This window comes from Chamaea fasciata, unplaced genomic scaffold (assembly GCF_029207755.1).
Source record: "Chamaea fasciata isolate MVZ Bird 193981 ecotype frontalis unplaced genomic scaffold, bChaFas1.0.hap1 SCAF_21, whole genome shotgun sequence".
In the NCBI taxonomy this organism is placed as follows: Eukaryota; Metazoa; Chordata; class Aves; order Passeriformes; family Sylviidae; genus Chamaea; species Chamaea fasciata.
In genome coordinates this window covers 6719520-6745585 of record NW_027094106.1, presented here as the reverse complement: position 1 = coordinate 6745585, position 26066 = coordinate 6719520, and the positions used below count along the sequence as shown (strand labels likewise).

The following is a 26066-nucleotide window of genomic DNA, read 5'->3' as shown; positions in this document are numbered from 1 at the left end:
TACAGATCAATTCTTCCCCTGCAGGCTGCAGAGAAGGCGCAGCAGCTCCCAGGATGGCTCCCTCCCACACCCCAAGCCAGCTGGCTGCTTGTCCCATGAAGAGCTTAGTGTCTTTGCCTCCCGGTGTTCACCTCCCTTTTTCTTCAGATGTCTCAATGATTAATACAATCGGGTTATCCACAGTCCCTGCCTATCCTCAGCTCAGCATTTACTGTGCCAAACTTCCTGAAAGCCTCCCAAGGTGCTCCAAAGGAGGATCACTCCTCCCTGCAAGCCTTGTCTTGCAGCATCTCTTCTTTGGGTGCAATAGCTGGGTGTGTTTTTTGTACCCAGGCTCCTCAGCTCTTCCGCAGCTGGAATTTGCCTCGGTGCCAGCTGGGAAGCTTGCAGAGTGGGTTGGGAGCAGGCACACATGAAGAAAGTCTTCAGCATGAGCCAAAACTGTCCAATTCCATCTTACTCCCTGCAAAGCCCCTGGGTGTTGGGTCAGGCTGAGGTGTTCCCCGCCGGTGCAGCTCGGAGATTAGCGCTGAGCTGAAAAGCCCTGCAAACTCAGCGCATACTTTCCCAGCTAATCTCCTCCATTGGCAGCTCACGTTGCCAATTCAGGGGCACAATCAGAAGGCTGTGTGCCCTCACTGCTGGATCCCTCCTCTCCACCCTGCCACATTCCTTAGGGGGCCAGACCAGCTTGCTCCTTGCTCCAACTCCCCCCCAGAGCAGGGCTGTGTTACGCGCCTCATTTCTCCAGTCACGGGAGGCAAAAGGAAACCTGGTTCAAGAATCCAGCCTGTGCAGCATCATGGGACAAAAGTAGGACTTGGGGACCTCAGGCAATGAGGGATTCCTTAGGCTCCCAGTGGTTTCTAGCAGCAAGGAGAAGCCAGCAGAAATTTAAGTGACACCTACGTGGTACGCGCTGCTGCCGCCTCCGCTGCCCCCATAGCCGTACTGGCTGGAGCCCCACTGTGCTGGGGTGGCATTTGGGTTCTGTCCCTGGCCTGTCACAGCAGCGATGGCACTGAACATCTGGGACGTCATGTTCTGTGGTAGAGCGTTCACTGCACGTGTCAGGTCTGCAAGGGAGACATACTGCATTAGGAAAAGTGGAGCCTGGAGGAGAAGCTCACATCTCAATTCCAGCTGGGAATGCACTCACCTGCCAGGTTGATGTTAGCTGGAGTAGCATTAATGGAGGCTGGAGTCCTGGTCCGACTGCTACTGCTGGGGGTGATACCTGTGTAAAACACCAGCCAAGAGGGAGATTAATTCTCCTGGAAGAGCAGCCATTGGTTTGGAACTCAGGATTTGAAAAAAATGGAGTCAACAGTTGTTCTGGTGTGTGCTGGATTGTATGGTGGGGGAGACAAAAGAGGGGAAAGGGACTGGCCCAGACTTTGCTGCACAGTCCCCTTGATGAAAGATCAACTCTCAGGAGAGCTCTCAGTGGGTCAGTCCATGGAGCCAAACATCTCAAGCATTGCTTGGAAACTTCCCCCATATAGAAAAATCCTAGGACACATTTTTGGGATAAAGAAGATGAAGTGTCCTTTAATAACTGTCCCTGATATTGTGTGATAAACAAAGAGCTGAGGCACCAAAGTTTTAGGCTGCTCACCTGGAACAGGGTCCTGATAATGATCCTTAAACCATCGGAAAAGTCCATTCACAGTAGGGAAGACTTGGCCCCGGTAGCGGAATCCCTCTGGTGTCACTGTCACATATTCTATCCTGGGAGGAGCAGGGACAGCATGAGACATCACAGGCTGTTTCAGGCACTCACTGACAGCTCACACTCAGAATAGCCATGGACTAAAACCACAGGCAATGGCTGTACTGATAATCAACAGATAGATCCACCCAAGACACTTTATCTTCTAACAATTACTTCAAACTACCCTGCCTTTCCATGAAAAATCCATCGTTCCCTGCCAGCATTCCCACAACACCCACAGGGCAGTGCTGCCTGTGGCAGCCAGATGGTTAAGAAACATGGGAGTTTCCTGGGTGAGATTTACTGCTAGAATTGGGTCCTCCACTGTCAGGAGGCCAAATCCTGGCAAAGAGGAGGTGTGATTTACAGGGATTCTGACAGAGCTGGAAGAAAAACTGGCAGTAGTCAGCTGAGGTTTGATACTGGCAGTACTCAGGGCAGATGCTGGGCTTGCCTCTCACTTACCTTGGTTTGCCTCGAGGCTGATATCCCAAGAGAAATTTACCAGGTAGATCTTTACAGGCACTAATGAAGTATGGAATAAATGTTGGCTTCTCTTTCTTGGTCTTTATCAGCAGCTCTTCCAGCTTCTAATTAGAGAGAGAAAGAAGATAAATGCTCCAGAGGAGCCCACATTTTCAGCAGCACACAGAACTTACAGATATCTTCCTAAGAAGTTACCATATCCTGGGATTGTCTCACCTTCTTGTCTCCACCATTGCAGTCCTGATAGTACTTGTGGTTCAACAGGTCTCTGGCAAAAGAAGCCATTGGCTGGACATAACGAGCAACAATTTCATCCAGGTCTTCAAACTCCTTTGAACAAACACATTTAAAGAGCGATTTAAGGTGCATTTGGTCATACACTCTGCACAGCAAGGCTTGAGGGAAAAAAAAAAGACAAGTATTGTCTAAGGATCCAGAGAATGTATTGGAAGTTACTCTCCAAGAGTGCAAAAGCAGCTACAAGGACAGAAGGGCTGTGTCAACCTTTAAAATCAGTCCTTCCCCTTCCCAGGCTTGCTCTACAGGGCTTTACCTCTGTGTTAATCCAGAGCATGGAGCCCAGGCTGAAGGCATTCTCCTTGCCCTCTTCCCGGACATCCACATGCTGGTAAATGCCATCGTTGACCTTCCAGGTGACAGTCAGATGGTTCTCCCCTTTGCTGCTTGGCCGAATAATCACATCCCCTTGGTCCATGGTCTCCATCATCTTCTCTGCTTGCTTGAAGCTGATGTTGTGGAATGATGGGTGAGCAATTACCCTCTTGATGTAAGCTGGGGAACAAAGGGAACCTTCAGCCTTCCAAGAGGAACTGCTTTAATGCAACTGTATCTAATTGTGGCTGTTGTCCTGAAGCAGCCGGGGAAGGCTGGAATTACAAGCGAGAGAGAAATTAAGAGAACTCACTTGTCCTCTGCTGCTTTCTTTTCATGTCTTCTTCCTGTTTGTGATCTGCTGCCTCAGAGTCGAAGTCGTAGTAGGTGTCTTTGGGCAGTTTCCACTCGTTGTTCTTGTCCATCAGGTCTGAGGTCCTGCAGGTCAGGTCTGCACTGAATTTCTCAATGTCAATCTTCATGATGCGGCAGTGGACGGTCATTCCCACCTGCAGAGGAGGTGCAGGCCAAGGTGAGCAGCAGGTTGGGCAGATACACCAGAATCCCTGTGCTACTGAACAATCCATGGGGGATCCTGCTGACATTGAGGAGGTACAAATCACCTCAGCTACTTCAGACTGATACAACCTTTAAAAGTGATCTTTCTAGACAAACTGAAAGTCAACTGATTCCAAAAATGACCAGAATCAAAAGAGATTAAGGGAAAAATGGGCAGTTCTCCAGCACATCTATTCCCTATTACCCACACCACATGGAAAACTGCACGTCTGGAGGGTGAGGACAATCACTTTTTTCTATTTCAAATCTCTTTCACAACGGGAGCAGCAAAACTGGACTTCAAGATGTGCAAGAAAGCAGTTAAGTGTGTTCAGAAGCAGACACCCAAAGGACTGCTCTAATAAAATGTGAGGCAGAAAATCTCCCCACAAAAACTGCAATGTCTTAGTTCAGTTAACCATGATGAAGTTAATTAACAACTCCTTTAAAGAAATGCTGAAACCTCTGAGCTTACAGGATTATCCATCACCTGCATGGACTGCTTGGGACCCCAAAAGACAGCCAAGATGTCAAACCACTATTTTATTATGTGATAAAGAGGTGTAATTCCATTTCTTTCAGAACCCCAATCCCTGACCTGAGCAGGACCAGTAACTCTGATGACCTCCACAAATTAATGGAGAGGGATGAAAAAGATCTAAGAGGGAAAATGACCCTTGCCTGTCCAAAAGCAGTTCTGTGAACTCTTTAGAAAGCCAGAAACAAAGGGCAGCTCTGCATTAGAATGCCTTCTGGTCTCCTAAACCCAGACTGCAGCCAGACAACAATAAATCCTCCAGCAGCACAACGTGTTAACTGATTAACAGGGTCCCACCAGCTGCCAAGGGAGATTTGCACCGTGGGACAAGGACACTAACCAGAACCTGAACTTCCTGCTGATTTGAAGTCCTTACATGAAAATAAGGTCAGAAAAGTCATTTAAGAACAGTGTTTTTAACCAAACTCTGAGTCTTTGGTATTGGCTCCAGGTTCTTCCAGCTCTCACTGGGAGTGTGAAAATCCCCTGCTCTCATACCTTCACCCTTTCTTCTGGCCTCTTGACCACCTTGTCACTAAGAAATTTTGTTGGGATGAAGCCAGCAACACCATTATCCAGACGTGTCTTCACTCCAATGGCCTGACCTGGGCAGGAACCGCTGTCAAAATGGTTCCAAACCTTGAGCAAGGCAAAAGTAAATAAATCATTCAGCATGGAAACAAAATAGCCCCAGCAGTTCATACTCAAAACAAGTCCAAAAGCTGTGTCAGCAAAGTGGTGCAGCCAGCAGAGACTTGTGGAAGGGCAGGGGACAGAAGACTTCAACAAATGCTACCCAGTAATGCAATCTTCCTCCTCCAGTTCTGCTCAGTTTATGGGACATTGCAACCAGGAAGGTCAGAACATTTTTAGAGCATGAACACCAGCCTGTAGCCAGGGCTGGTCTCTAATGAACACTATAGGGGTTTAAAGTCACGGATTACCCAGGCTGGAATTCACAGTGTTTAGAAGGGACCTAAAGTACAGCTGCATTAAGCAGCAGGTGGTCCAGATAAGTTCTTAAAATTGAGAAGGTGGCAGAGCCTTCTGTTCTCAGTGTCACAGGCAATTTCTCTGCATAAAACACAATCCCAGACCACAAACAAGAACGCTTTATGTATCTGCAAAGAACGGGTCAGCTTAGCCCCAGGTCCATTTCACTCTAAAAGCCATAATGCAGCCATAAAGACCTGTCAAATCTATACTGAAGCAATTAGTCAGAAGTGCAACAGATTTTATTTACAGCCAAAGGCCACACCAGGTTGGGATCCCGGGGCACTGCGGACACAATCTTGGCTCTGATACCTTGTCTCCCAAGAACCCTACACAACACTCCTGCTGATGGCAGGCTCCTGACAAAGGCAGGCTCGTCAGGAGAAGCAGCCCCCACCTCGCTGAGCTCTGGGAAGTTGTCCTGCTGGCAGAAAGGACACTGCCAAAGGCCAGTTTCATCATTCCGTATCGCCTGGTCGTAGCTCTCTCCCTGTGGGCGCCTGTGGGCAATCCCAGTCACATTGCAGATGATCATTTTACCTGTGGGGTGATGGCAGAGGGAAAGAATGAAACACTGCAGAGCTGGGCAGTTCCCTCCATCCAAGGTTGTTATTCATGCATGAAGGTGTTAGGAGACAACCCAAATACTTGAAAAGCTGCTTCACATTGCACCACAGCACTATCCTAGCACCATCACCAAGATCCCTTTGCCCCACCTTCACACAACCTGTGTCAACTTAGGAGGACGGAAAGCAGGCACGTGAACAGGGATGTACCTATGTAAAATGTCTCTGGAGTTTCTTTGGTCAGCATATTGAAGACCTCCTCTGTGTTGGGAGAACGGTACGGGGTTCTCAGGTCCTTGTATCTGCAGCTTAGCTCAGCTCGAATGTCGTACAAAGTGATGTGCTTGTCACCGTAGCCCTGTGTGGGATGTAGAGGTTATAAAGGCATGAGCAGCAGGAAGAAGGTCAGCAGGGAATCCAGTGTAAGTTTTGGAAGAACTCAAGCAACTTACGAAACAGCGAATTTAAAAAAGAGGAACGCAGCAGGTACCAACAAATGGTGAAACTCAGTCACAGGATGTTGAGGAGATCAAAAGGACAAAGACATTTAGAAAAAATTTCAGGGAGAAGAGCTTAAATGGTCTAATTACAGCCTCCTCTCCTCAGTGTACTTTCTGCAAGCATTTACTGCATGCCACTGTCAGACACTGACTGCTCATCATGGCTGTTTACACATTTTATGACAGTACAGCTAATGCCCAGCTCCTAAAAAGGATAAAGCTATAAAACATGAGAATCTCAGTTGGGCAGCAGAGCTTCCCCTCTGTTTCTCAGCACCAGGAACCCCCAATGCACCTGTCTTTCCAGTTCTTCAGCAAAGGCATCAAGATCCAGGTCTTTCAGGCGCTCGGGGTTTTCCAGGATTTCCTCCAGAGCTCCTGCAGGATTTGCATCCTCAGCTGACTCATCGTATTCCAGGGCATCCACTGCCATTTTCCGTGCCCATTCATAGGTTTCAGGATGGACCCTAGAGCCATCTAGGACTTCAATGTAGGAATCAGTGCTGAAACAAAACCAATGTTCAGATGAGGGCTCTGAGCTGTTCCAGCTGTTCCTGCAGCTCAGTGATCAAGCACATTGCTGAGCACTGAGCACGGGGGAGCTGCCCTCCACAGAACAAAGTAGTCCAAAAAAGACATCATGAATTATTCATTGCTAAACCAACAGGAGCCAAGGCAAGACCTGGCAAACTCCAGTCTGCAGCTCCAAAGACACAGCCAGGCATTTTGGATGCTGGGTGGATTTGCTCCCTGCATACTACAGCTGCTCTATGAGCACACAGCTCTCTGCAGCTCCTCTCCTCACACAAATTCAGTGTTGCCATTGAGCTGTTTGGATGGGCTACACTTTGCCCCCAGGATCTCTGGGATTTGTATCCTGCAAGAACCAAGGGATCTAGCGGGGTTGGATCACTCAGTGTAGGGATTCAGCCACGTGTTGTTCCTCACATTGCTTTTCAAAGGCAAAAAAACCCTGGAGAAAGCACGTTTCTGGTAAGTGACCCTTTGTGCAAAGCAGCCAGTCAGGTTCAGAAACAAGGTCACAGCTATCCTCAAAACACCTCTTGGACAGTTACCAGTAACTTAATGCTCTATGAACATCCCAGTATTGCTACTGGTTTAAGAGGAAGCCAAATTGCCGAGTTATTTCTCAAGTTTGAAACTTTAGAAAAATAAAATACTGTGGGAAGGAACAGGCAGAAACTAAGCTGAAGCGTCCATGGCTTACTGATGACTGCATGATAAATATTTTAGGGAACAACTGGTTTTAGTTTAGTTCCTCTTGATCACAAAGGGTCCTTCACACCAGAACAAGCCATGTAATCCATTTTCTGCAGTTCACACTACTGCTCTGCAAGTTTAGCTGCCCATAAGAATCAGATTAATAACCAGAAATACCTGAACTTGGCCTAAAGTCAGAGGGGCCACACAGAAACTCTGGGGAACACTGACTGAGGGAAGATGACTGTGTCAGCCTGTCACTCACACTGACTCCACACCCCACAGGATATCAAATACAGCCCAATACCCACCTATCACCCAGCGATGCTGTGTCAATTTTGATGAAGCCAGCACAGTTGATAAACACTTTGGGTCCCATGTGACACATTGTAACCAGCTGGGTCCTGTTCTCCAGACGGGTGTTGTTTTGTTTTAAGATCTGCAGAGACAGGCAAGAATATAAACCTTGAGAGAGGCAAGAATATAAACCCTGCTATTCAAACACAAGATTACCCACAGACCCACAGAGGCTGTGGACTTCCTGTCCCTGGAATTGTTCAAGGCCAGGTTGGATGGGGCTCTGAGTAACCTGCTTTAGTGGAAGATGCTTGTGGCCATGGCCAGGGGTTGGAATTAGATGATCTTTAAGGTCCATTCCAACCCAAATTGTTTTTGTCTGGGAAAAAAGCAAGAGTATTCACACTGCACACTGCAGTGTTTAAAGCATCTGACACACGCCCATCACAACTCTGAAGTTGTTGCTCCCTGCCAGTGTCTCAACATTGTGTGAAAGATGATGATTCCATATCATCATGGCTCCAACTCTCAGAAAAGCGTTGGCTTTTTGCCTCGTGTTTTCTACACTGTGGAGGTGTCTTGATGCTCTGACAGCACATCCATTCCTGTGGGGTTGGGAGCTGGCTGGGATTGATGGATCTGCTGAGCTGTTTGGGTCTCTCAAGGACACAAGTCCACGCATAGCTTCGGGGCGAGGCACAGTGAGGCAGAAACACACATCAACAGAACTGTCAGCTGCACCTGGCACAGGGCGCCCTGACTCACCTCCCGAGCACTCACGGAGTGCCGGTGATGTGCTGGTTTTGTGGGCAGGCTCAGAAGCCTCCTTACCTTCAGCAGGTGAGTGCCTTTGCGTGGTCCCAGGCCACACACGTACTGCAGCAAAGCCTGGCTGTGGGGGTGAGCAATGGCTCTGTTCACATCCACCCCCACCTCGTTCACACGGTTGATGAATTCGCAGTAGAGCGCGTTCAGCAGCTCCTCCTTCACCACGTGCTCCTGGCAGAGAGAAGAGGTGTTAGCCCTGGAAAAGATGGGTCTGTGCAGCCCTCTGCCATGAGCCAAACACAACATACTGGCTCCCGGGAGCTGTGTTGCACCTCAGAGTTACCCCTGAGAACAGCCTAAAGGCTGATAAGAATTAAAAAAAAAAACAAGGAAGGTGCTGTGTAGCCTGAATACGCCACAGAACAGGCAGAACTTGCACAAGTCTAACTTGGAAACCTTTTCTTTGAAAGCAAACCCTCACAGGACGCTTTCTCTTGCAAGGAAGGATCTTTCTTGCCCAAGGAAAATTTACCTGCAGAGGGTGGAGTTTCAGGCAGAGAATATCCTCATCAGAGCTGCAGACCTGGGCAAACTCTATGAGGGGGTCCTGGATACGGCGAGCGAGGGACACGGCCTGACGCAGCAGAGGGGGGTAATCCCGGAATTCATTCTGCAACAGGACACAGGATCAGGGAAAACCCTCGTGGTGTGTTCACACTTTGTACCACAAGCAGCAAAGAGACATCAGACAGGGACTGCAGCAAGGAAACACTTGGTGCTCAGGGCAAAGAAAGCTGAGGTCAAAGGCTCCCAGGAGCTGTTATGCAATTAGTAATGGAACAATCTCACTCATTTCTGACTACATCAATATCCACTTTGTGCATCTGCTGGTGCTGATCTCTTCAGGGAAACTTAAGACGTTTTGCCTTGATCCAAAACTCAGTACGTGACTGTCCAGATGGATCATATGAGACAGAGGATGATGCAAGGCCAGCACAAGAAATGGAGGATGACACAGCACGAATGAGCAACAGACTAAGGGAGAGCTGGAGTAGCAGAAGGTTCACCTCAGACTTCTTGCTGTTCATGTAGAGGATGGCCAGTTCGTTGTCCACCAGCTCCACTCCGATCGAGGACAGTTGCTGCCCTTGGTCCAGCTCATGAACAATCCTTTTTACATCCTCCATCAGCATCTGAGCATCCCTAGGGTGAGACAGCAAAGGGGATTGAGGGGAGAGGATGGAGCTGAGTCCAGGAAACAGTGAAATGTAGACAGGCACGAGGAAAGGACTGCAAAGAGACTGGGAAGTGGAAGCAGCACTAAGACTGACCTGTTTTCACCTGCAATTGTCACCACGTGAGGCTTCTTGTTCAGGAGGAATTTTTTCAATGTTTCAATATCCTGGGCCTGGAAAGGCAAGTAGAAAATCAGAGTAGAAAAGCTAAAGGGTTTCTGCTCTGAGCTACCTACATTCATCTCAGTGACAGCTGCACCAAAGCTCACCTTCTTTTCCCTCTCCTCCTCACGCCAGGCATTCCTTCTCTTTGTGAAATGTGGCAATCGGAGGAAATCTGTCACCTCACCCTCTCCATTAACGAGGGCACAAAACACGGGGTGGTCCCTGTCAAACAGAGCTCACTCAGACATGGGGGACTGCTAAAGCTGGACATGCATCCAGACACCATTCGCTCCCTCCTACCTGGCTGATGAAAACGCAATGCCCAGCACCCGGATCCCCTTCCCTTGGTTTTCATCCATGAAATCATCATCTTCCTCCACTTGCTGATCTGGCCTGTAGGCAGCAACCTTTAGCCAGTTGTACAGTTTGCGGCTGCAAGCCTGGGAGAATAGAGAAAGGACAAAGAGGAGTGAGAAAATCCACAGCAGGGGCCTTGGTATAACCCTCCTCTGGAGGGAAAGTTGAACCAGACTCAATCGCTGCCTCCTCCTCCCCCCGCAAGAACTTGTGTATGACCTGTCAGCAGCTATCCCCAGAACAGGGCTACCAGTGTCCGCAAGCCCAGCTCTGCCTCAAACCTGTGCCTCATCTCACCTTAAGGACATATTCCTTGGCCTCCACTAAGAGCTTATTTTTTAATTCTTTGGCCATCTGCACGTAGAGGAACTGGTTGAGGGAGCGCTCGATGGCCATGGTGCGCTGCCGATTCCACTCCTGCACCTGGTGGCTGAACTCATCCCGGTAATAGAACTGCTTGATTTCCTCAAAGTACGTCTGGTCACTGCCATAACTGCAAGAAGGGAGAGGAGGAGATACAGAAAGGCTCCAGACACCATCACTGGCAGATTCCTGCCCGCCTCAGATTCAGGTAGCTGCTTGGAAAAATTAGGGAAGAGCCAACCCTCCCATCGAACACTGCTTTAGCTGCTGAAGTGATGCTGTAGACAGATCAGAGCCGCTCCAGCAGACCCATATTGCACAGCCTGGCCACTGAGATGTGCAGGGAAGGAACTAATTCGGTTGGGAAACAAACATCATCTTCCACAAAAATCCCAAGGTTTCAGAGTTTGCGTTCAAGTGTGTAAGACAGATGTCTGCCGAAGTTCTCAACAAGGTGATGAAAAAAGCAACACCCTGAGAGGCTACCTGACTTTGAGGTGCAGGAAACTACCAGGCCATGACTTTCAGGAGTAGTTTGGGTTACAGATGTGCTCTAAAAGTACTGCATAAATGAGCTCTGCCAAGTCAGGGATGGCACAGCCAGTGGTAACTCACCCCTCCACTCCTTTCATGTCAATGCTGATATCTATGGTGAGCAGTGCCTCGTCCTCTGCCAGGCTCATTTTCAGGAACTGGTCATCTCTCAGCTCCTTCACAGGCTTGTTCTTCATGTATTTAAAGGAATAGGCATAGTGGGCTTCATCAATATCCTGAGAAAGAGGAGAGACAGTCAGCATGCACACAGGGCATTCATGAAGAAAGATCCTTCTATATGCCACAGCAGACAATGGTTTTTATTCAATTTTATTCAGCCAGCCCTGTGCCTGTCAGTCTGCATTTCCTTCCCCAGCAGGACACAGTGGAATTGCTTTCCAGTCCCAGAGAAACAGAGACTGTTTCAATAATTGAAGGCAACATCTCATCTGGTAAATTGCATAGAGTAAAAATGCAGCACGCTGCTGAGCTGGGCTCTGCAACAGCCCAGCTCACTGCTGCTCTGAGATTCACTCAGAGCTGCCACTAACATGGGAGAACAAGCTTTTGTATTTTATTTAGATCCTTCCCTGAAGTGACTCACAGAGTCAGAGCTCCCTTCCTCACCTTCTTCCCCTTTTTGGTTGGTGAAATGTTGATTTTAGCTCGTTCTTGGAAAGTCTGTCTCAGGACCTGTCTGACCAAGGGCTCCCTGGCGATCTGCAGAGCCACCATGTACCGCGCTCCCTCCAGCACTGCTTCCGGGCTTGGGAATTGACTACAAGCAAAAAGGCAACGTGAAGGCTCAGAAGAATGTCCCCAGATCCTCTCACTTGTGTTACACCCACAGTTAACTCCATGAAGAAGCCCCCCCACCACTGACCTACACACATAATCCTTGGCCAGCTCCAGGGGCTCTGCAGGGAACTGCTCTGTTTCGTGACGCTGGTAACTGTCTCGGAGATTCTCTCCAAACTGCTCAGGTGTCAGACCAAATTTCTTAGCCAAGCCATCTGGTAAAGGAAAAAAAACAAGCAAAAAGTCAATGAGGACAAAGGGTATTGTAGCTAATAGTGAGCAAAACTCTCAGTCTTCCTTCTACAGGTGAGTCACAGCACCATGCAGAGCAGGTGGGCCAGGCCACTGCATGCTCAGCAGGACAAAGCAGAGCCTTACCCAGGCCAGCTGCCTGGCAGATGGTGTACATATCCCTTCGGGAAGCCTGCTTCAGCTCAGGCCCCTTCTGCTCATCATCCTCTGCATCCTCCCCTTCACCTGTAGGAAGGATACATTAGAGAGACATCTAGACAGCTGGAACGTGTCAGAAGCACAATAAAGAGATTAAACCCTGTGCAACAGAGCCCCTAAATCCCACAAAGGCATCTCAAAGGTCACAGTGGCCTTAAAATTATTCAAGGTTGGAAAAGGACCTTGGAAACGCTATCTTCAGTGTCACTCTTGCAGTTTTAATAGGAGTATCTCTGGGAGGCACATTAGAATATACACCAAGTTTGCTGATGTCACCCCTGCCACAAGGGGTGGCATTCATATTCCATTGGAAAGCACCTTGTGTGGCAAACCTTAAACATTTTCAAAGGTGCCTGAAGGACCTGGAACTAACTCGAGACAGAATGACCAGCAGAGATGCTTTGTGCAAGCACATGGGCTTTTCACCAAACTTTCTTCCTATTCTTTCGAACCAGGGTTTTCAGGCAGCCCACAAGGAGAAAACTATCAAACGTGGGGAGACAAACCTTCCTCTTCTTCACCATCCTCCCGGATACGCTTTTGCTTTTTGCGAGCGGCCTTGGCAGCGTTCTGCATCTTGGGGATGTCTCTCCCATAGTACAGCAGGAAATGATTGTACACGTCCTTCAGCTCGTCCATGGACTGCACGTCCTTCAGCCTACAGAAAGCCAGCATGTTACACCCTGCCTGCAGCTAGGTCGTGCTCAGAACACTCAAGGAACCTGCTCTGACTCAGGTCAGGCAGAAGAGGAGCCCTTGGATTCATCTCCCAAAAGAATTTTAAGTTTTTCATTACTGGCTTTGTGGGTGCTCTGCAGTGGCCAGAGCACCTGTGCTGTTTGGGCAAGCGTATGGACATTTAAAGTCATTTTGGAAGGAATATAGAAGTTCTGGCCCCCTACCTCTCCATGTCAGTAGTATCCAGGGCCCTTATTCCATCAGCCAAGGGCTTGTCTGGGTCAGCAGAGATTTGCTCATACTGGTAGGCCTGCATCTTCTCAAACAGTCGTGTCAGGTTCTGCTTGCGGATCTTCAGCTGGGTCCACTGACATGAGAACAAAAGAATTCCAGTGAAACAGCGCATTGCAGTGTACTATTTGTCTCCTTCCTTCCCAAACAGGGACTTCCAGGATTTTGGGATATTTGTCACATAAAAAAAAAATCATTAAAATCTTCATCCACAGCCAAAGCCAAATGTCACGTGGCAAATCTCATCTCAGAGACGTATTATGTTAACAGAAAAAAAACCAAAATCCAGGTTTGGATCTGAAAGTAGAGAAGCAATCTGCACTGCTAGCAGGAAATGTCACAAAAGGAACTCAGTGAAGAGGAAGGATTTTGCAAAATTGCAAAAAGACAGGGGTAAAAACCCCAAACAAGGCCAAAACAAACTGCTGAAAGTATCAGGCTAGGCAGGAGGACAAATGTTGATGGGACAACCAGCATGAAAATATTCCTCACCTTCTCATCCCACTGCCAGACCCTCCACAGGTCGTTGATGTGCAGCTCTGGCTCCACATACTCCTTTCTGTAGAAGGCGATGAATGGGACCTGGGTCAGAAACGAGACTCATCATCCCTATGCAGGGGACTGGGCTGTTCCTGGCAGCCAGGAGCCCAGACAGAGCTCCTGTTCCACGTGGGACAACAAACTAAACTCCACCAAAGAATACACCACATAGGCCAAAAAACTTCTTCAACATCAGGCAATCCCTCAGAAAACAGATTGGATGGACGGAGCAAGGCTCAAGAGAAATTCCATCTCATTCAGCCTCAACTTGTCCAGAATCAGGGAAAGACAATGACAGCAGCTCTGTCAAACAGGCCTTAAAAACCTGCATTGCCACAGCTCACATAAGATGAATTGCAATTCCCAATGGAGCATCATTTCACCACAGGAGAGGCAACCAGGGATGGTAACTCAGCCCCTTCTGTGTGCCCTAAATGTTTCCAGCAGCCCTGCTAATCCTGTCAGGAAAAGGAGACAGACCTCAGTAATGAAGAAAAGTTGCAGATTACCTCAAAATGCTGATTTCTCATGAAATTCAGGGCTTCTTTAATCTTCTGGATGGTGCTGGGCCCCTTGCGGCTGAAGCTGCTGGCTTGTCCACGGTCAAGGTAGTCAGAAGTTTCCTGAAAAGGAGAAACACATTGGGTTCACCCTGTTCCTGAGCTGATCCACAAAAAGAGCAGCCCCAGGTAGAGGCTGAGAAATTGCAGTTCTTTCCACTCCTTTGTGTTCCTTTTTGCTCTGTTTCGTGGATGCAAAAATGAAGACACATATGTCAAATGACCAGCTCCAAACCAGAAGTGCAAGTGGTTCTGGGCACCACATTCCTATCAGCAGACCCCTGGAACAAGCCCCAGGCACAGACAGTCCTTTACCTGCAAGGAGATGGTGGGTGTTGCAAATGCATTCCTATAAATCCAGTCAGCCTCTTCCTCCAGCTCATCATCTTCAGCATTCTTCACTGGGATGGACCTCAGCTGGGAAGAGACAACAGCATGAGCACAGGCACATGCAACACCAGGGCTTGCACTGCCACGTTTCCAAGAAGCCTGGAGATTAATGTTTTGAGCTGCAGGTTATTTCTGGGGACCCCCACCTATGGGGTGCCAAGGATATCACTTCAATGTCTGCACCTTCTGAGCACACAGGAATCTGCATCGGCTTTACACTAGATAAAGGCAGCTACAACCCTGTCAAAGGCTTGTGGAAAGGCCATTGCAGAATGGTGCAAAGTCTACTGTGAAAATCAAGTGAGGATATCTCCACTTCCCACCAGACTCCCAAATCTTCTGCAGTTACATCCTGTTCCAATTTATCTGTGCCTTGCTACCACTTTTGTTGCTGCAGCCACAGAGTAACAGAAGATAAAGCAGCTCCAAAGCCTCTCTGGGCACTCAGTCTCAGCCACTTCTCCTTCAGAGGTGCTGCTCTAATCACCACTGACATCCATGATGATGACAAAAAGCGTGAACAAGCCACCTACAGCCAGAAGACATCACAGACAGCATTTCCTTCTGTGGCACAGACTGGCATGGGGAAAAAATGTTCTTTGGAAAACTGGCAGCTTCACACATCCCATTGCACAGAGAAGGGTAAATAAATATCTGCACAGAATTACACAACAGTACACTAAAGGGAGATGGATTTTTCAGTGAAAATTTGAATATAGTGTAAAATTATGAGACACCAGAAGGATCCCTCACAGCACAAACAGCACTTTGTAAGTCTCATCACCTTGAGTAAAGTCAGTTACAGCAGTTATGTGTTGGCTGGCATACAGATAAGGTAGAAAGCTTCCCATGTCTTCTCTGGCACTGCACCTTGCCCTCCATATGTCCAGCTCAAGGGATTCCTAACATCATCCAGCACAAAGCCAACTCAGCAGAGCCCAAGCCCTGCACTTCAGCAGTGCAACACTGGCACCCAGTGGCCACAGGGAAGCTGTGACTGAAGCTAAACCCAGATTCACGCAGGTACAACAGCTTCCATGTCACTGATAGGTCTGAATGCAGTTTTAGCCTGCACATTTGACAGGCAGGGTCGTCAAAGAGGGAAAAAGAGATTCCAAAACCCACCCAGCTGTTTGCCAGCCAGCAGGTCCCAGGCCTGGGAGCCAAAATGCTTTCTGCCTGCAGAGCTGCAGCCCCTTGCCTCACCTGGAACCTCTCAGGCATGTCTGTCATGCGGATCTCGTTGTCCTGGTCCGTGAGGTGGCTGCTCTCCAGCTCACTGGGCTCGTACATCTCGAAGATGCTGCGGCGACTGACGCGTTTCTTGGTCGTCTTCTTGGGCCGCACGCGTGTCTCCCCTTCCGTTTCCTCGTCCTCGTACTCATACTCCTCCTCCATCTCCTCGTCGTACTCGTTGTATTTCTCAAACTCATCATAGTCAAAGTCCACACCAAAGATTTCCTGGGCTTCCTGTAAAGCACTGGAAAGCAAAAAAACCAAACCCTATTGCTCAGCTCCACAGTGCAGCTCACAAAACATCTTCACAGCCACACACAGGAGGCATCGGGCACTGTCTAAGCTTTAGTTTTCCACCCAGGCTAAAAAATCATGGACAGGTTCAAACTCTGAGCTTTACTGCAAATATTTCTCTTAAGGGCCTGGTTTTGGTGTCCCTTTAAAAAAATCCAGGGGAAAAAAGGAAGGAGTCACACATTTCAGAAATCGCACACTAAAAGCTCTATTTCTAAATTTACCAGGTTTCTTCTGGGAAAAAGACCAGCAGTGCCCAACCACAAGCTGAATCACTCTGCAGTTGCAAGATCCAAATATGTTGAGCACTATTTTCAAGGCTCCAGGCCAACTTCCAATCAATACTTACGCATCTGTGTATCCTGGAAGCTTCTTTCTCCATTTTGGCTTCTTCAGAGGTTGTCCATCATCATCCACAATGAAGTCATCAATATCTGGACATTGAGAAATAATTCAGTGGTTAGGGAACTTGGATATAAAACTGGTATTTCTGACACAGCTCAGCCAGTGCAACTACGAGCCTCCACCACAGACTTAGGCTGCTGCTGGCTCTCAGTTTGCCCAGCTCCCCACACCATCTCCTACACCAATCTCACAAAGTCCAGGAGCCTGAGCTACAGTAACAAGCTGGAACAAACTTCCAGACAAACTCCCAGGCAAAGCCATTTGAGTTGCAGCTCAGTGCACTGAAAAGACAGCTAGGAAAGGCCTGGCTGCTTTGCACAGTAGAAAGAATTCCCAAAACGTTTTTGGTATGGTAATAGCAGCAGTGACAGATTGATGCTGAAGAGGGGTACGTCAGGCATGCACTGTGCAATGAGGTACTAAACAGTGCCTTGAGTGCCTTCCTTTGAAGCATTTTCATTTTTGAGGCAGCTTAGGGGTGTTGTTCAAGACCTCAGCACACATAACGTGCTCCTGCACAAAGTGGTTCAGACAGAGAAACTAAACCTGTCACCCAGAAACGTTTAATTCTAAGTAAAGGACTGTACTAATCAGACCAGTAAGAGCTTCACCATGACAGGGTCACAGCCTTTTGAGTACTTCTAGTTCAGAGAAAGTCTGAACTTTGTTCCTGTGCTTTAATCTTAGGAGAAACATTGGATGTAACTGACCATCCACACTCACCAGACTCATCTTCCTCCTCCTCCTCTTCCTCCTCCTGTGGAGCAACAGGAGCTTCCACAGCTTCTCCTCCTTCCTCGCCTTCACCATCCTGAAAGATTTCTTCAGCAATGGCTTCCTTCTCATGTTCTTCCTTTCCATAATCTTCTGCTTCATCATCCTCATCATCAGACATTTTTCGCACACGCCTGAATTTTTGCTGCAAGGACAATTCCATGTTAGTGCTCACAATCCCTGGCTCAGCACTGCACTTCCTCTGCAGGCACCTGGGAGGGAGCCGGATGGAGCCCAGCACAGCACAGGCACACAGGGGAGAAGAGCCATCCCCTCAGGAGCTGTGCCTCTGTCACTTGCATGCTGTCACCACCAGTGCTGGCCTGGTTGATGTGACTCCAATGTCACAGAAAGAGCTTTAGAGCCCGTAACAGCCTGTGCTGACCTTGAGGTTAGCAGCACACAGGAATGAAAGATGAGACTGCCCTGAAGAGGTGGAAAGAGAAGAGCACAGCAGACTTTAGGAAGCAGAAAGAAGTGTTTTGCAAACTCTGGGAAGCCAGGTCCCAGTAGCTTGGGCAGGGAGAGATCCTGCTTCCTTCAAGCACCCAGCTCTCCCTTTCCAAGAGGGCAGGAGCTGACGGGAGGCAGGCTTGAGCCCACCCTCCTCAGTGCTAAAACACACCACAGCATTAACAGCAGCATGGGAACACAACTCACCCTTTTGACTTTAACGCCCAAGTTTTCCTCAATGAGGTCAAAGTCATCATCCTCCAGGCGGTCATCAAAAGCTAAAGAAGACAGCAGAGCTAAGTTACACTCTCCTCATCTGGGAATGCACTAAGCCCAAAAGGGTACAGCTCTACCCAGCTCATGCAGACCAGGGCAGAGGGTGCTCTCTGCCAGCATTAAACCATGCCTTGTTGGTAACAATCATCACAAAACTTACTGCGCTTTCTCTTTTTGTGGCCAACATCATCCTCGGAGTCTCCAGAGTCACTGGCTTCCTCCTCCTCTTCCTCATCATCATCATCGTTAATGAATCCTTTCAGGTTCCCCTGCTCATCCTGATCATCGAGGTTCAGCTCTTCCTCTTCCTCATCTGGGATGGAGAGCAGCATGTGTCAGACACTTACTGGTTATCCACTGAGACCTGTGCAAGCAGCATCTTCATCCACACCATTCACACAGAGATTTAGCTGAACACTTTTACTGACACAGAACCCAGCCAGCTGCTCTGGCCACATCCCCACTTTTTGTCTCATGCTCTCTCCGCAGAGGGAACAGGTGGAGTGGTCACACTGGGAGAACTCCTCTGCTTTTACTATTTACTATCAAATTGTGTGACTGCAAGTCCCATGGGGGTGAAGCAGCGTATTTTTTATTGCCAATTATAAAAAACACTTGGAGCACTTGGAGGAAGGGAAGCACTCAAACAGCTGAGATTACGGTCTACAGATGGCCCTGCTATTACAGCACAGTTATTGCTCCATCTGCAGAGCCACAGGATGCAGAAGGGAACAGCAATGAACACAGACAATTCAGCAAGCTCACCATCCTCATCTTCCTCTACAAACTTCTTGGTTACTCTGGGTACAACCTCTCCATCCTGGTTGTACTCCTCCTCTGACTCCTCCGCTTCGCTCTCCACGAAGTCAGACATGGCTGCAGCCTCTCACACAGCAGCTGGGGAAAAAGGAAACATCCCTGGCATCAGCTGAGCAAGCAGAACACAAGCACTTCCCCCTTCAGGTTTTGGAGAGAAGGCAGCTAAAGCGAGCAGGGTTTCAAATTAGCTACAGAGGCCCTGAATTACCCAGTGTCCACCATGCCTGGACATCCCTGTCACCAGAGATTAGGCAGGAGAAGGCAGCAGCCAAGAGCTGCCAGCTCCTGCCAGCCCGTGCCTGGGTGAGGAGGGCAGGAGCTGTCACAGCAACACTCCCAGCTGGAACGTGCACACAGCCACAGCCTCCATCACATCCACACCCTCCCACACGCTGGGAAAGCTCCCACTGATGCTGCACAGTGTCAGGCACACAGTCCAACTAATTAGGACCTTAATATGATTAATCCTCGCTCAGTTAATGAAGCCAGGGTGACACCGAAAAGGGCCTTGGCTGAGCTGTGACCACTGGCTGTAAGTGAGACTCTGCAGAGCCCACAGAGCAAACTGGAGACAGGTCTGGGGGTCCTGGCTTGGGCCAGGGGCTTTGTGGCTGCCCATAAGCCACAGAGCCACAGCCAGGATGTTCCATGCCAGGGGCCTCCATCCAGAGTTGAGGAAGCAACAGGAAAACTATAAAATGAGTGTATTTTCTATATCCAGAACCTTTTGTTTGATGCTTCTCCCAGCTGGAGTTTCTGAAAACAACACAAATCAAGCTTGGCACAAAGGAAAGTGTTTGCCAAGTTTTGTCTCTATGAGCCTTCCACTTCTGGTGGTTACAAACCCACTGATATTTCTGAAATTTTCAAAGGAAGGTTTTTTTACCTCCTTTTTACATACATCAAAACAACTGAACCTTACAAGAGTCAGCTATGAGGAAAACCAAAGCAACTCCTCAAATGACTGAGGATGAAAATGCCATCCCAGGAGGAAGTACAGGCCTTTGGGAAGGAGCAGCACAAAAAGCAGCTCAGAGGTGTCAGATCTGAAGCCAAAACCTCCATGTTAAATTACATCTGATGTAATTCAACATGCAAAAACAACAGAGGAAAAAAGATGAGAAAAGAATTCCATATGGCAGGGAATGATACCTAAACAAACACGCCTCAAAATAGTCCCATAACCATTTCCCCACAGCAAACAACCCGCTGAAGGAAATCAGTCCCATACGGGACAACCTGATCAAGGCTCTGCCGTGACACCTCCTGTGTGCAGGATTTCTTGTTCTGCCCTGAGATCCACACATCTGCTGCACAAACACAACAACTTGGAGAAAAAAACAGGGACTTAGTGCTCAGTTAAAAGGTCCAAGGCTGATCTTGGATGATCTTTGAAGTCTCAAAATATGAGCAGCTCCGAAGGAATGTGTCATCGTACCGCATTAAAGAAAATCCACAACAAAGATGAGGGAAAGACCTCTACCAGATTTCAGACACGAGTGGAGAGAGCAGCTCATACTCCTTGGCTGCAGAATATGTGGCTGCTGCCAACTTCTATGCAGGATGCTCCAGACAAGCAGAAATCACAGCAGGCCAAGGGTACCGCTCTGCATCCAGACAGAACATGGCTGCTCTGGTTCAGTGTGGGATCCTCACCCTCAAGAGGACACTTTAGAAGTCAAACACTTGTATTTAAGCATCCCTCTCAGAAATAATACCTCAGAGGGCAGCACTGATGCCAGTTATATGTGTTCCTGATGCAAATGCCACTGATGAATCGTGTGTCTACACATAATAGAGAAACAGGGATTATGTTTACCAGCCTGGGTATGAATATTCTGTCAACTTCACACTTTCTCACCAATCCTCCTGCTCCAGGAATTCACCAGGTGTATTAACACACACAAACCTGCAGGCTGAGTGGCTTTTCCTAGAGCATTTCCAAGTCTAATAACCTCGTTTATCTCCTGTCCATGATCGATACACAAACCCACCTCGTGAAAGCAGCACATCCAATTTCACCACTCTCAGCCAGTGAAGTATTTAGCTCACAATTCCAACTTTCCTCCTTATCACTTGCTCTAAAATTTCCTGACAATTTTACTCCATGTCAATTCAAATTTGTCTGGACACAGGGAACAAATAGGACTCGAGAAAACCATCTTATTTAATGATCCAGCCAAGCAGGTTCCACACAAGCCAACCACCCACAAACCTGGGTGCTTTCAGCTCCAGCAAAATTCACCTCAGGACAGCAGGGATGTCACTTAGCACGGAAAACAGAAGCAGGATGTTAAACCAGATATAGATTAAAGGTGCTTCTCCCACCCTCTGTGCCAGGGAGGCCTTAATTTGAAACAAAACAAGTCAGGGAAATGGGCAGCGGTACAGAAACAGAACTTGGTGTGGTCACACGGAGAGACCTGAGGAGGGTTTAAAGACTCTGGACCAAGGAGTATTGGGCCAGCCCAGCTGTTTTGATCAGGACTGTCTGTACTTTGCTCAGCTCAAGGGCACAGTGGCACTGATCCAGAGTCCACAAGCTCCTGTTAACTGGGACCGTTGAGTTCTGATCAGGTCAGGCCCAAGGTGGACATCGGTGAGGTGAGGCAGCGCCTTTAGAACAAGTGCTGCTTTGTGAGAACCTGAGGACTTCAGAAATCATTCACACATCCAGGTATCTCCTCACTACTCAGGACACTGGGAATAGAAAAGTCCCTCAAGAGCTTCACCTGAGCAGGTGTGGGGTAAGAGAAAACAGAAACATCTGACACTCGCCCAGCTACAGGGATGCCACCAAAGGCAGGAGACCTCAGTGGTGTTCAGAGAATAGCCAAGCAGTGTCCTCAGAGCAAGATATATTTAATATTCAGCAATCAACCTCAGGATAGGAGTGTGAATACACAAACCAACAAAGCCAGGTGCTCATCTTGGCTTTAGGACAGCATGGGTGCAGCAAAGACAGTTCTTGACCTCTCCCTATCCTTTGTGGAAGAAACTAGGTCAATCTCACATTAACACTTGTTTCGTGGGGGTTTTTTTTTTGGGGGGGAGAGGGCTTGGGCAGGGGTGGTTCTAACCTCTACCACTTCATGATTCAACTCACAGCCCATTCAGGATCACACAGATCAGGGAACCACGCTGCCAAAGCCACCACTGAACATCTCACTCAGTTCTCATGGCCACATTTCAAAGGGTCAAACTGCAGAGGACTCAGAAAGCTCTGTGAGAATAAGAGCTGGGGAACCCGACTCAAAAGGCAGAACATAAGGAAGCCAAATCTATCAATTTTGTCAATTAAATGCTCATGGAATTAATTTTAGCGCAGTCCAAGTACATCCACAAGAGTCTGAGACTGACAACAAATGTCTGACTAGGAAAAACCCAAATGAACTGCAAAGATAACACCACTCTTTCATCCCCTGAAGCCCCCAGTGAATTTCTCAGTGAAATCGATATCAGTTTTCTTAAAACTAAAAAAGGCAAGCCATGGCTGAGCTGGAATGTGTGGATTTAACACTTATTACTAAGCAATGATCTTCAGGCTGTGTCCCCCCACAGAACTCAGATAAAATCATCTTGGCATCTTTTAATTTGAACAGAAGCATCCCTGTGAAGCACTGCAAGGCACTCACACCATGAGAAACTACCCCCACGGGCAGCCCAATGCTGAGCTCTTCCTCACAGGCATTTCTTGGTATCCACGTGGACTTCTGATGGCTACTGGGGCCTGCCAGCCCTGACATCAGCAATTTATCGTTTTATATTTATCTTTTACAGCTGTTTTACAGGTTTCTGAAGTCTGCAGCTAAACCTGACACTCCCACCCTGCTTGGTGGGAGGAACACGGGAAGTGATGACTGGGGACCCACGATGGGGAAAGTCCAGGCAGCCACCACAGCTCAGGAACTTCCCATACCTGCTTTGTCGGTTTTTAATGCTCCTGTTGGTCCCACCGCCCCCGATGCTATCAGGTGGCAGCACGTCCTGTGGCAGGATGACACATTTAATAGCACGTTGTGTGAAAAAGCACTTCCTCCTGTTTATTTTAGCCCTGCTGCATCATAATTTCCGGTCAGAAACAGAAAACTGATGCTCCCTCCTCGCTTTCTCTGACCTGCCCGTGACTTCGTGCACCTGGATAGTATCTCCTGTCAGCAAGCTTCTCCCCTAAGGTGAGGACACGAAGGCTTTGCCTGCCCAAAAACCTGCTCTGCTCCTGGCCCTGCCTTTTCCAGTGCTCCCTTTTTGGGATGGTCTAACCAGAATTGCCAGGACACAAACTGCCAACCGTTTTACTCAGCAGCACAACAATGTTTTCTATTTCATTCTCTCCTCCTTTAAAATAATTTCAAAATATCCCTCTTAGGATACAACGGGGTGTTGAAGCTGTTTTAAAAGAAACAACTGTCGAGACGCCTACTGCTCTTCCCTGAGTAACCAGAGCTGACACAGAGCCAATTCCGTGGTGTTTGTTACCTTCCTTATACCTTTTGCCACATCTCATTTACCACACTAGCACTCCCACCCGGTGTTATCTAGTCTCTGCAACTCCCTGCAGTTTAATTATCCTAAATAATTTAGGAGTAACCTTCCTTCTCCACACCATGGTATTCAGGGAAAGAAAAGAGCAACGGAGACGACTGTGAAACAACCTCACTCCCCTACGAGCACCAATCGTTTGCCACCTTTTAGTCATTTATTAAGCCCAAAAGGGCTTTCCCAGGCCCAGGGAGCACCTCGCCAGAAGTGTGGAAAGCCCAATGCGGTGGTCTGGGGATCATACCCGCGGGGCAGCGATGCGGGAATCACACCGACAGACTAGGAGGGGGCCCAGGACCACCGGCGAGGTGAGAAACGAAGGTCAGACCCTTTCCCCCACTCCAAGGAAAGCATCCCGATGCTCCGCAGGCCATCGCCTCTCACGCACGGCTCTTCCCCCCGTGCGGGCGCTACCCCGCAGCCCCAGCCCCGCTGCGGCACATCCCGGCCCCGGGGGAGCCGCCCTCGACCCCGGCCACCGTCTCGCCTCCCCCGGGCCCTGCCCGCCGCCGCCCCGGGAGGCTCCTGCCGCCGCCAGCCCCACCCACGGCCACCACCGGGGCCGCACCGGGGCGGCCACCGCCTCCTCGCCCCCGCACCGGGGCCCGCGGCGCAGCCCGACACCAACCTCGGGGACGTCCCCGCCGCCTTCACCGGGGCTCGGAGCCGCCGCCCCGCCGGGCCGGGTGCGACGCGCGGGCCGGGGCAAACGCGGGTTCGGGCCTTCTCACAACAAGGCGCCCCCGTTCCCGGCCACCGCCGCCCCGCTGGGCCCGGCGCGGCCTTACCCGAGGGGCCGAGGGAAAATGGAGGCGGCGGCGGCGGCGAGCGCGGGGGGCGGAGCGGGCGAGCCGCGACCTCCCGGCGGGCGGAGCGGCCGCGCTTCCGCTTCCTGCGGGATGGAGGCGGCGCGGCGGCCGCCGCCGCTGCTGCTGCCGGTGCTGCTGCCGCTGCTAGTGGTCGTGTTGGGCGCGGCGGGGCGCGGCGGCCCCGGACCCGTCACCTGCGGCTCCGTGGTGAAGCTGCTCAATGTGCGGCACAACGTGCGGCTGCACTCCCACGATGTGCGCTACGGCTCCGGTAACGGACGCGCCCCCCTCCGTGCTTTCCCCGGCTGCCTCGGAAGGCCGAGCTGGGTGTGATGGTGGTTCTCTTTCCTCCGCAGGCAGCGGGCAGCAGTCGGTGACCGGGGTGTCGGCGGCGGATGACGGGAACAGCTACTGGCGGGTGCGGGGCCGCACGGCCGCCGTGTGCCAGCGGGGCACGCCGGTGCGCTGCGGGCAGGCCATCCGCCTCACGCACCTGGGCACCGGCCGCAACCTGCACAGCCACCGCTTCACCTCGCCGCTCTCCGGGAACCAGGTACCGGCCGGGCATCGCCATCCCCGCGGCCCGGGCTCGGTGTCTTTCCCTGGGCATGACGGGGTCTGCTTTGTCCCCGAGTCCCTGCTGGGTTGTCCCTGTCTCTTCCCATCCCGGCTGGGTTCCCCTCGTCCCACATGTTACTGCCAGCCCCACCTTATTCCCCAGTCAGTCTCTTGGGTTCTCCCAACCAGACCCCTCATATGTCTACTAGCATTTCCTAATTCCTGGCCCCAGCTGTGTCCCCCCGTGTCCCCACCGGTCTCACCTTGTTCCGCAGTTCAGACTGGGTCTCTCCTCAGGCTGCGTCTCTACCAGCACTGCCTTGGTCCCAGCTGGGTCTCTGCCAGTCCTGCCTTGTTCCCCATTCCCTACCGACTCCCCAGTTCCCTGCCAGTGCCTGAATCCCAAACAGACCCTCCAGGTCATAACCAGGTCCCTCCTTCCCCCTAGGCCCAGCCTCTTTCTCTGCCCACCTCAACCCAACCCTTTCTTCCATCCCAGCCTCCAAACAAGCTGTTCTTCCCCCCCAGGAGGTGAGTGCATTTGGGGAGGCTGGCGAGGGCGACTACCTGGATGACTGGACCGTGGTGTGCAGTGGCACCTACTGGGTGCGGGACGACGAGGTGCGCTTCCAGCACACCTCCACCGACGTCTTCCTCTCGGTGACCGGGGAGCAGTACGGGCGGCCCATCCACGGGCAGAAGGAGGTGCACGGCATGGCCACCTCCAGCCAGAATAACTACTGGAAGGTGATGGAGGGCATCTTCATGCAGCCCAGTGAGGCCTTCCAGATGGAGCAGTACCACGCTGAGTTGTGACGGACAGACAGACTGACGCTGAGTGTCTGGGTGCTGCCCTGCTGTGTTTGGGACTGCTGAGGCCGGAGGATGGCTCCTGTCCCACCCTGGGACTGACACACACCACTGACACAGGGCCCCAGCACAAAGCAGATCCTAATGTCCTGAATTTAATGTGGACCAGATTCCATTGTCCTAAGTCTGACACTAAACAGGTCCCAGTGTCCAGACCTGACCCACAACAGAACCCAACATACTAGATCGGCATGAAGCAGGTCCGAACATCCCAAATTAGCACAGAGCCAAGCCTAACATCCAGACATGACCCAAAACAAATTCCCAAACCCCCACCCTGTCCCTTCTCAGCCCCACTCTGTCTAAGGACCTGCCCCTTAAAGGACTGCTGTCTCTGGGAGCTGTACCCCTTGCTCTACCCCAAACTGTTCCTCATGCCCTGTGAGGACCTGGGGCCATAAACGTGCTGAACTCTG

General features: G+C 50.0%; 2 protein-coding genes across 2 annotated transcripts in view; one reads left to right on the top strand and one right to left on the bottom strand.

Moving 5' to 3' along the window:
• Positions 1 to 24236, bottom strand: part of SUPT6H (SPT6 homolog, histone chaperone and transcription elongation factor) — a 26766-nt gene extending 2530 nt beyond the window's left edge. Inside the window, exons 1-35 of the mRNA XM_066201850.1 lie at positions 24042 to 24236; positions 18818 to 18949; positions 18213 to 18365; positions 17984 to 18054; positions 17273 to 17468; positions 16494 to 16578; positions 15821 to 16094; positions 14540 to 14641; positions 14174 to 14287; positions 13617 to 13706; positions 13058 to 13200; positions 12662 to 12813; positions 12084 to 12182; positions 11791 to 11920; positions 11535 to 11685; positions 10989 to 11143; positions 10308 to 10503; positions 9954 to 10093; positions 9758 to 9875; positions 9585 to 9661; positions 9321 to 9456; positions 8786 to 8923; positions 8317 to 8484; positions 7500 to 7627; positions 6263 to 6470; positions 5678 to 5825; positions 5299 to 5441; positions 4407 to 4547; positions 3126 to 3321; positions 2754 to 2992; positions 2417 to 2530; positions 2180 to 2304; positions 1619 to 1731; positions 1160 to 1237; positions 910 to 1076 (exon numbers count right to left, since the gene is read on the bottom strand). Of these exons, the coding sequence (XP_066057947.1) occupies positions 910 to 1076; positions 1160 to 1237; positions 1619 to 1731; positions 2180 to 2304; positions 2417 to 2530; positions 2754 to 2992; positions 3126 to 3321; positions 4407 to 4547; positions 5299 to 5441; positions 5678 to 5825; positions 6263 to 6470; positions 7500 to 7627; positions 8317 to 8484; positions 8786 to 8923; positions 9321 to 9456; positions 9585 to 9661; positions 9758 to 9875; positions 9954 to 10093; positions 10308 to 10503; positions 10989 to 11143; positions 11535 to 11685; positions 11791 to 11920; positions 12084 to 12182; positions 12662 to 12813; positions 13058 to 13200; positions 13617 to 13706; positions 14174 to 14287; positions 14540 to 14641; positions 15821 to 16094; positions 16494 to 16578; positions 17273 to 17468; positions 17984 to 18054; positions 18213 to 18365; positions 18818 to 18926 (4797 nt within the window). The 5' untranslated portion in view covers positions 18927 to 18949; positions 24042 to 24236. The remainder of the gene's footprint in view (positions 1 to 909; positions 1077 to 1159; positions 1238 to 1618; positions 1732 to 2179; positions 2305 to 2416; positions 2531 to 2753; positions 2993 to 3125; positions 3322 to 4406; positions 4548 to 5298; positions 5442 to 5677; positions 5826 to 6262; positions 6471 to 7499; positions 7628 to 8316; positions 8485 to 8785; positions 8924 to 9320; positions 9457 to 9584; positions 9662 to 9757; positions 9876 to 9953; positions 10094 to 10307; positions 10504 to 10988; positions 11144 to 11534; positions 11686 to 11790; positions 11921 to 12083; positions 12183 to 12661; positions 12814 to 13057; positions 13201 to 13616; positions 13707 to 14173; positions 14288 to 14539; positions 14642 to 15820; positions 16095 to 16493; positions 16579 to 17272; positions 17469 to 17983; positions 18055 to 18212; positions 18366 to 18817; positions 18950 to 24041) is intronic.
• SDF2 (stromal cell derived factor 2) lies at positions 24220 to 26066 on the top strand. The gene is made up of 3 exons (XM_066201851.1): positions 24220 to 24493; positions 24579 to 24775; positions 25309 to 26066. The coding sequence occupies exons 1-3, from the start codon at positions 24220 to 24222 to the stop codon at positions 25594 to 25596; spliced, it is 759 nt and encodes a 252-aa protein (XP_066057948.1). The 3' UTR covers positions 25597 to 26066.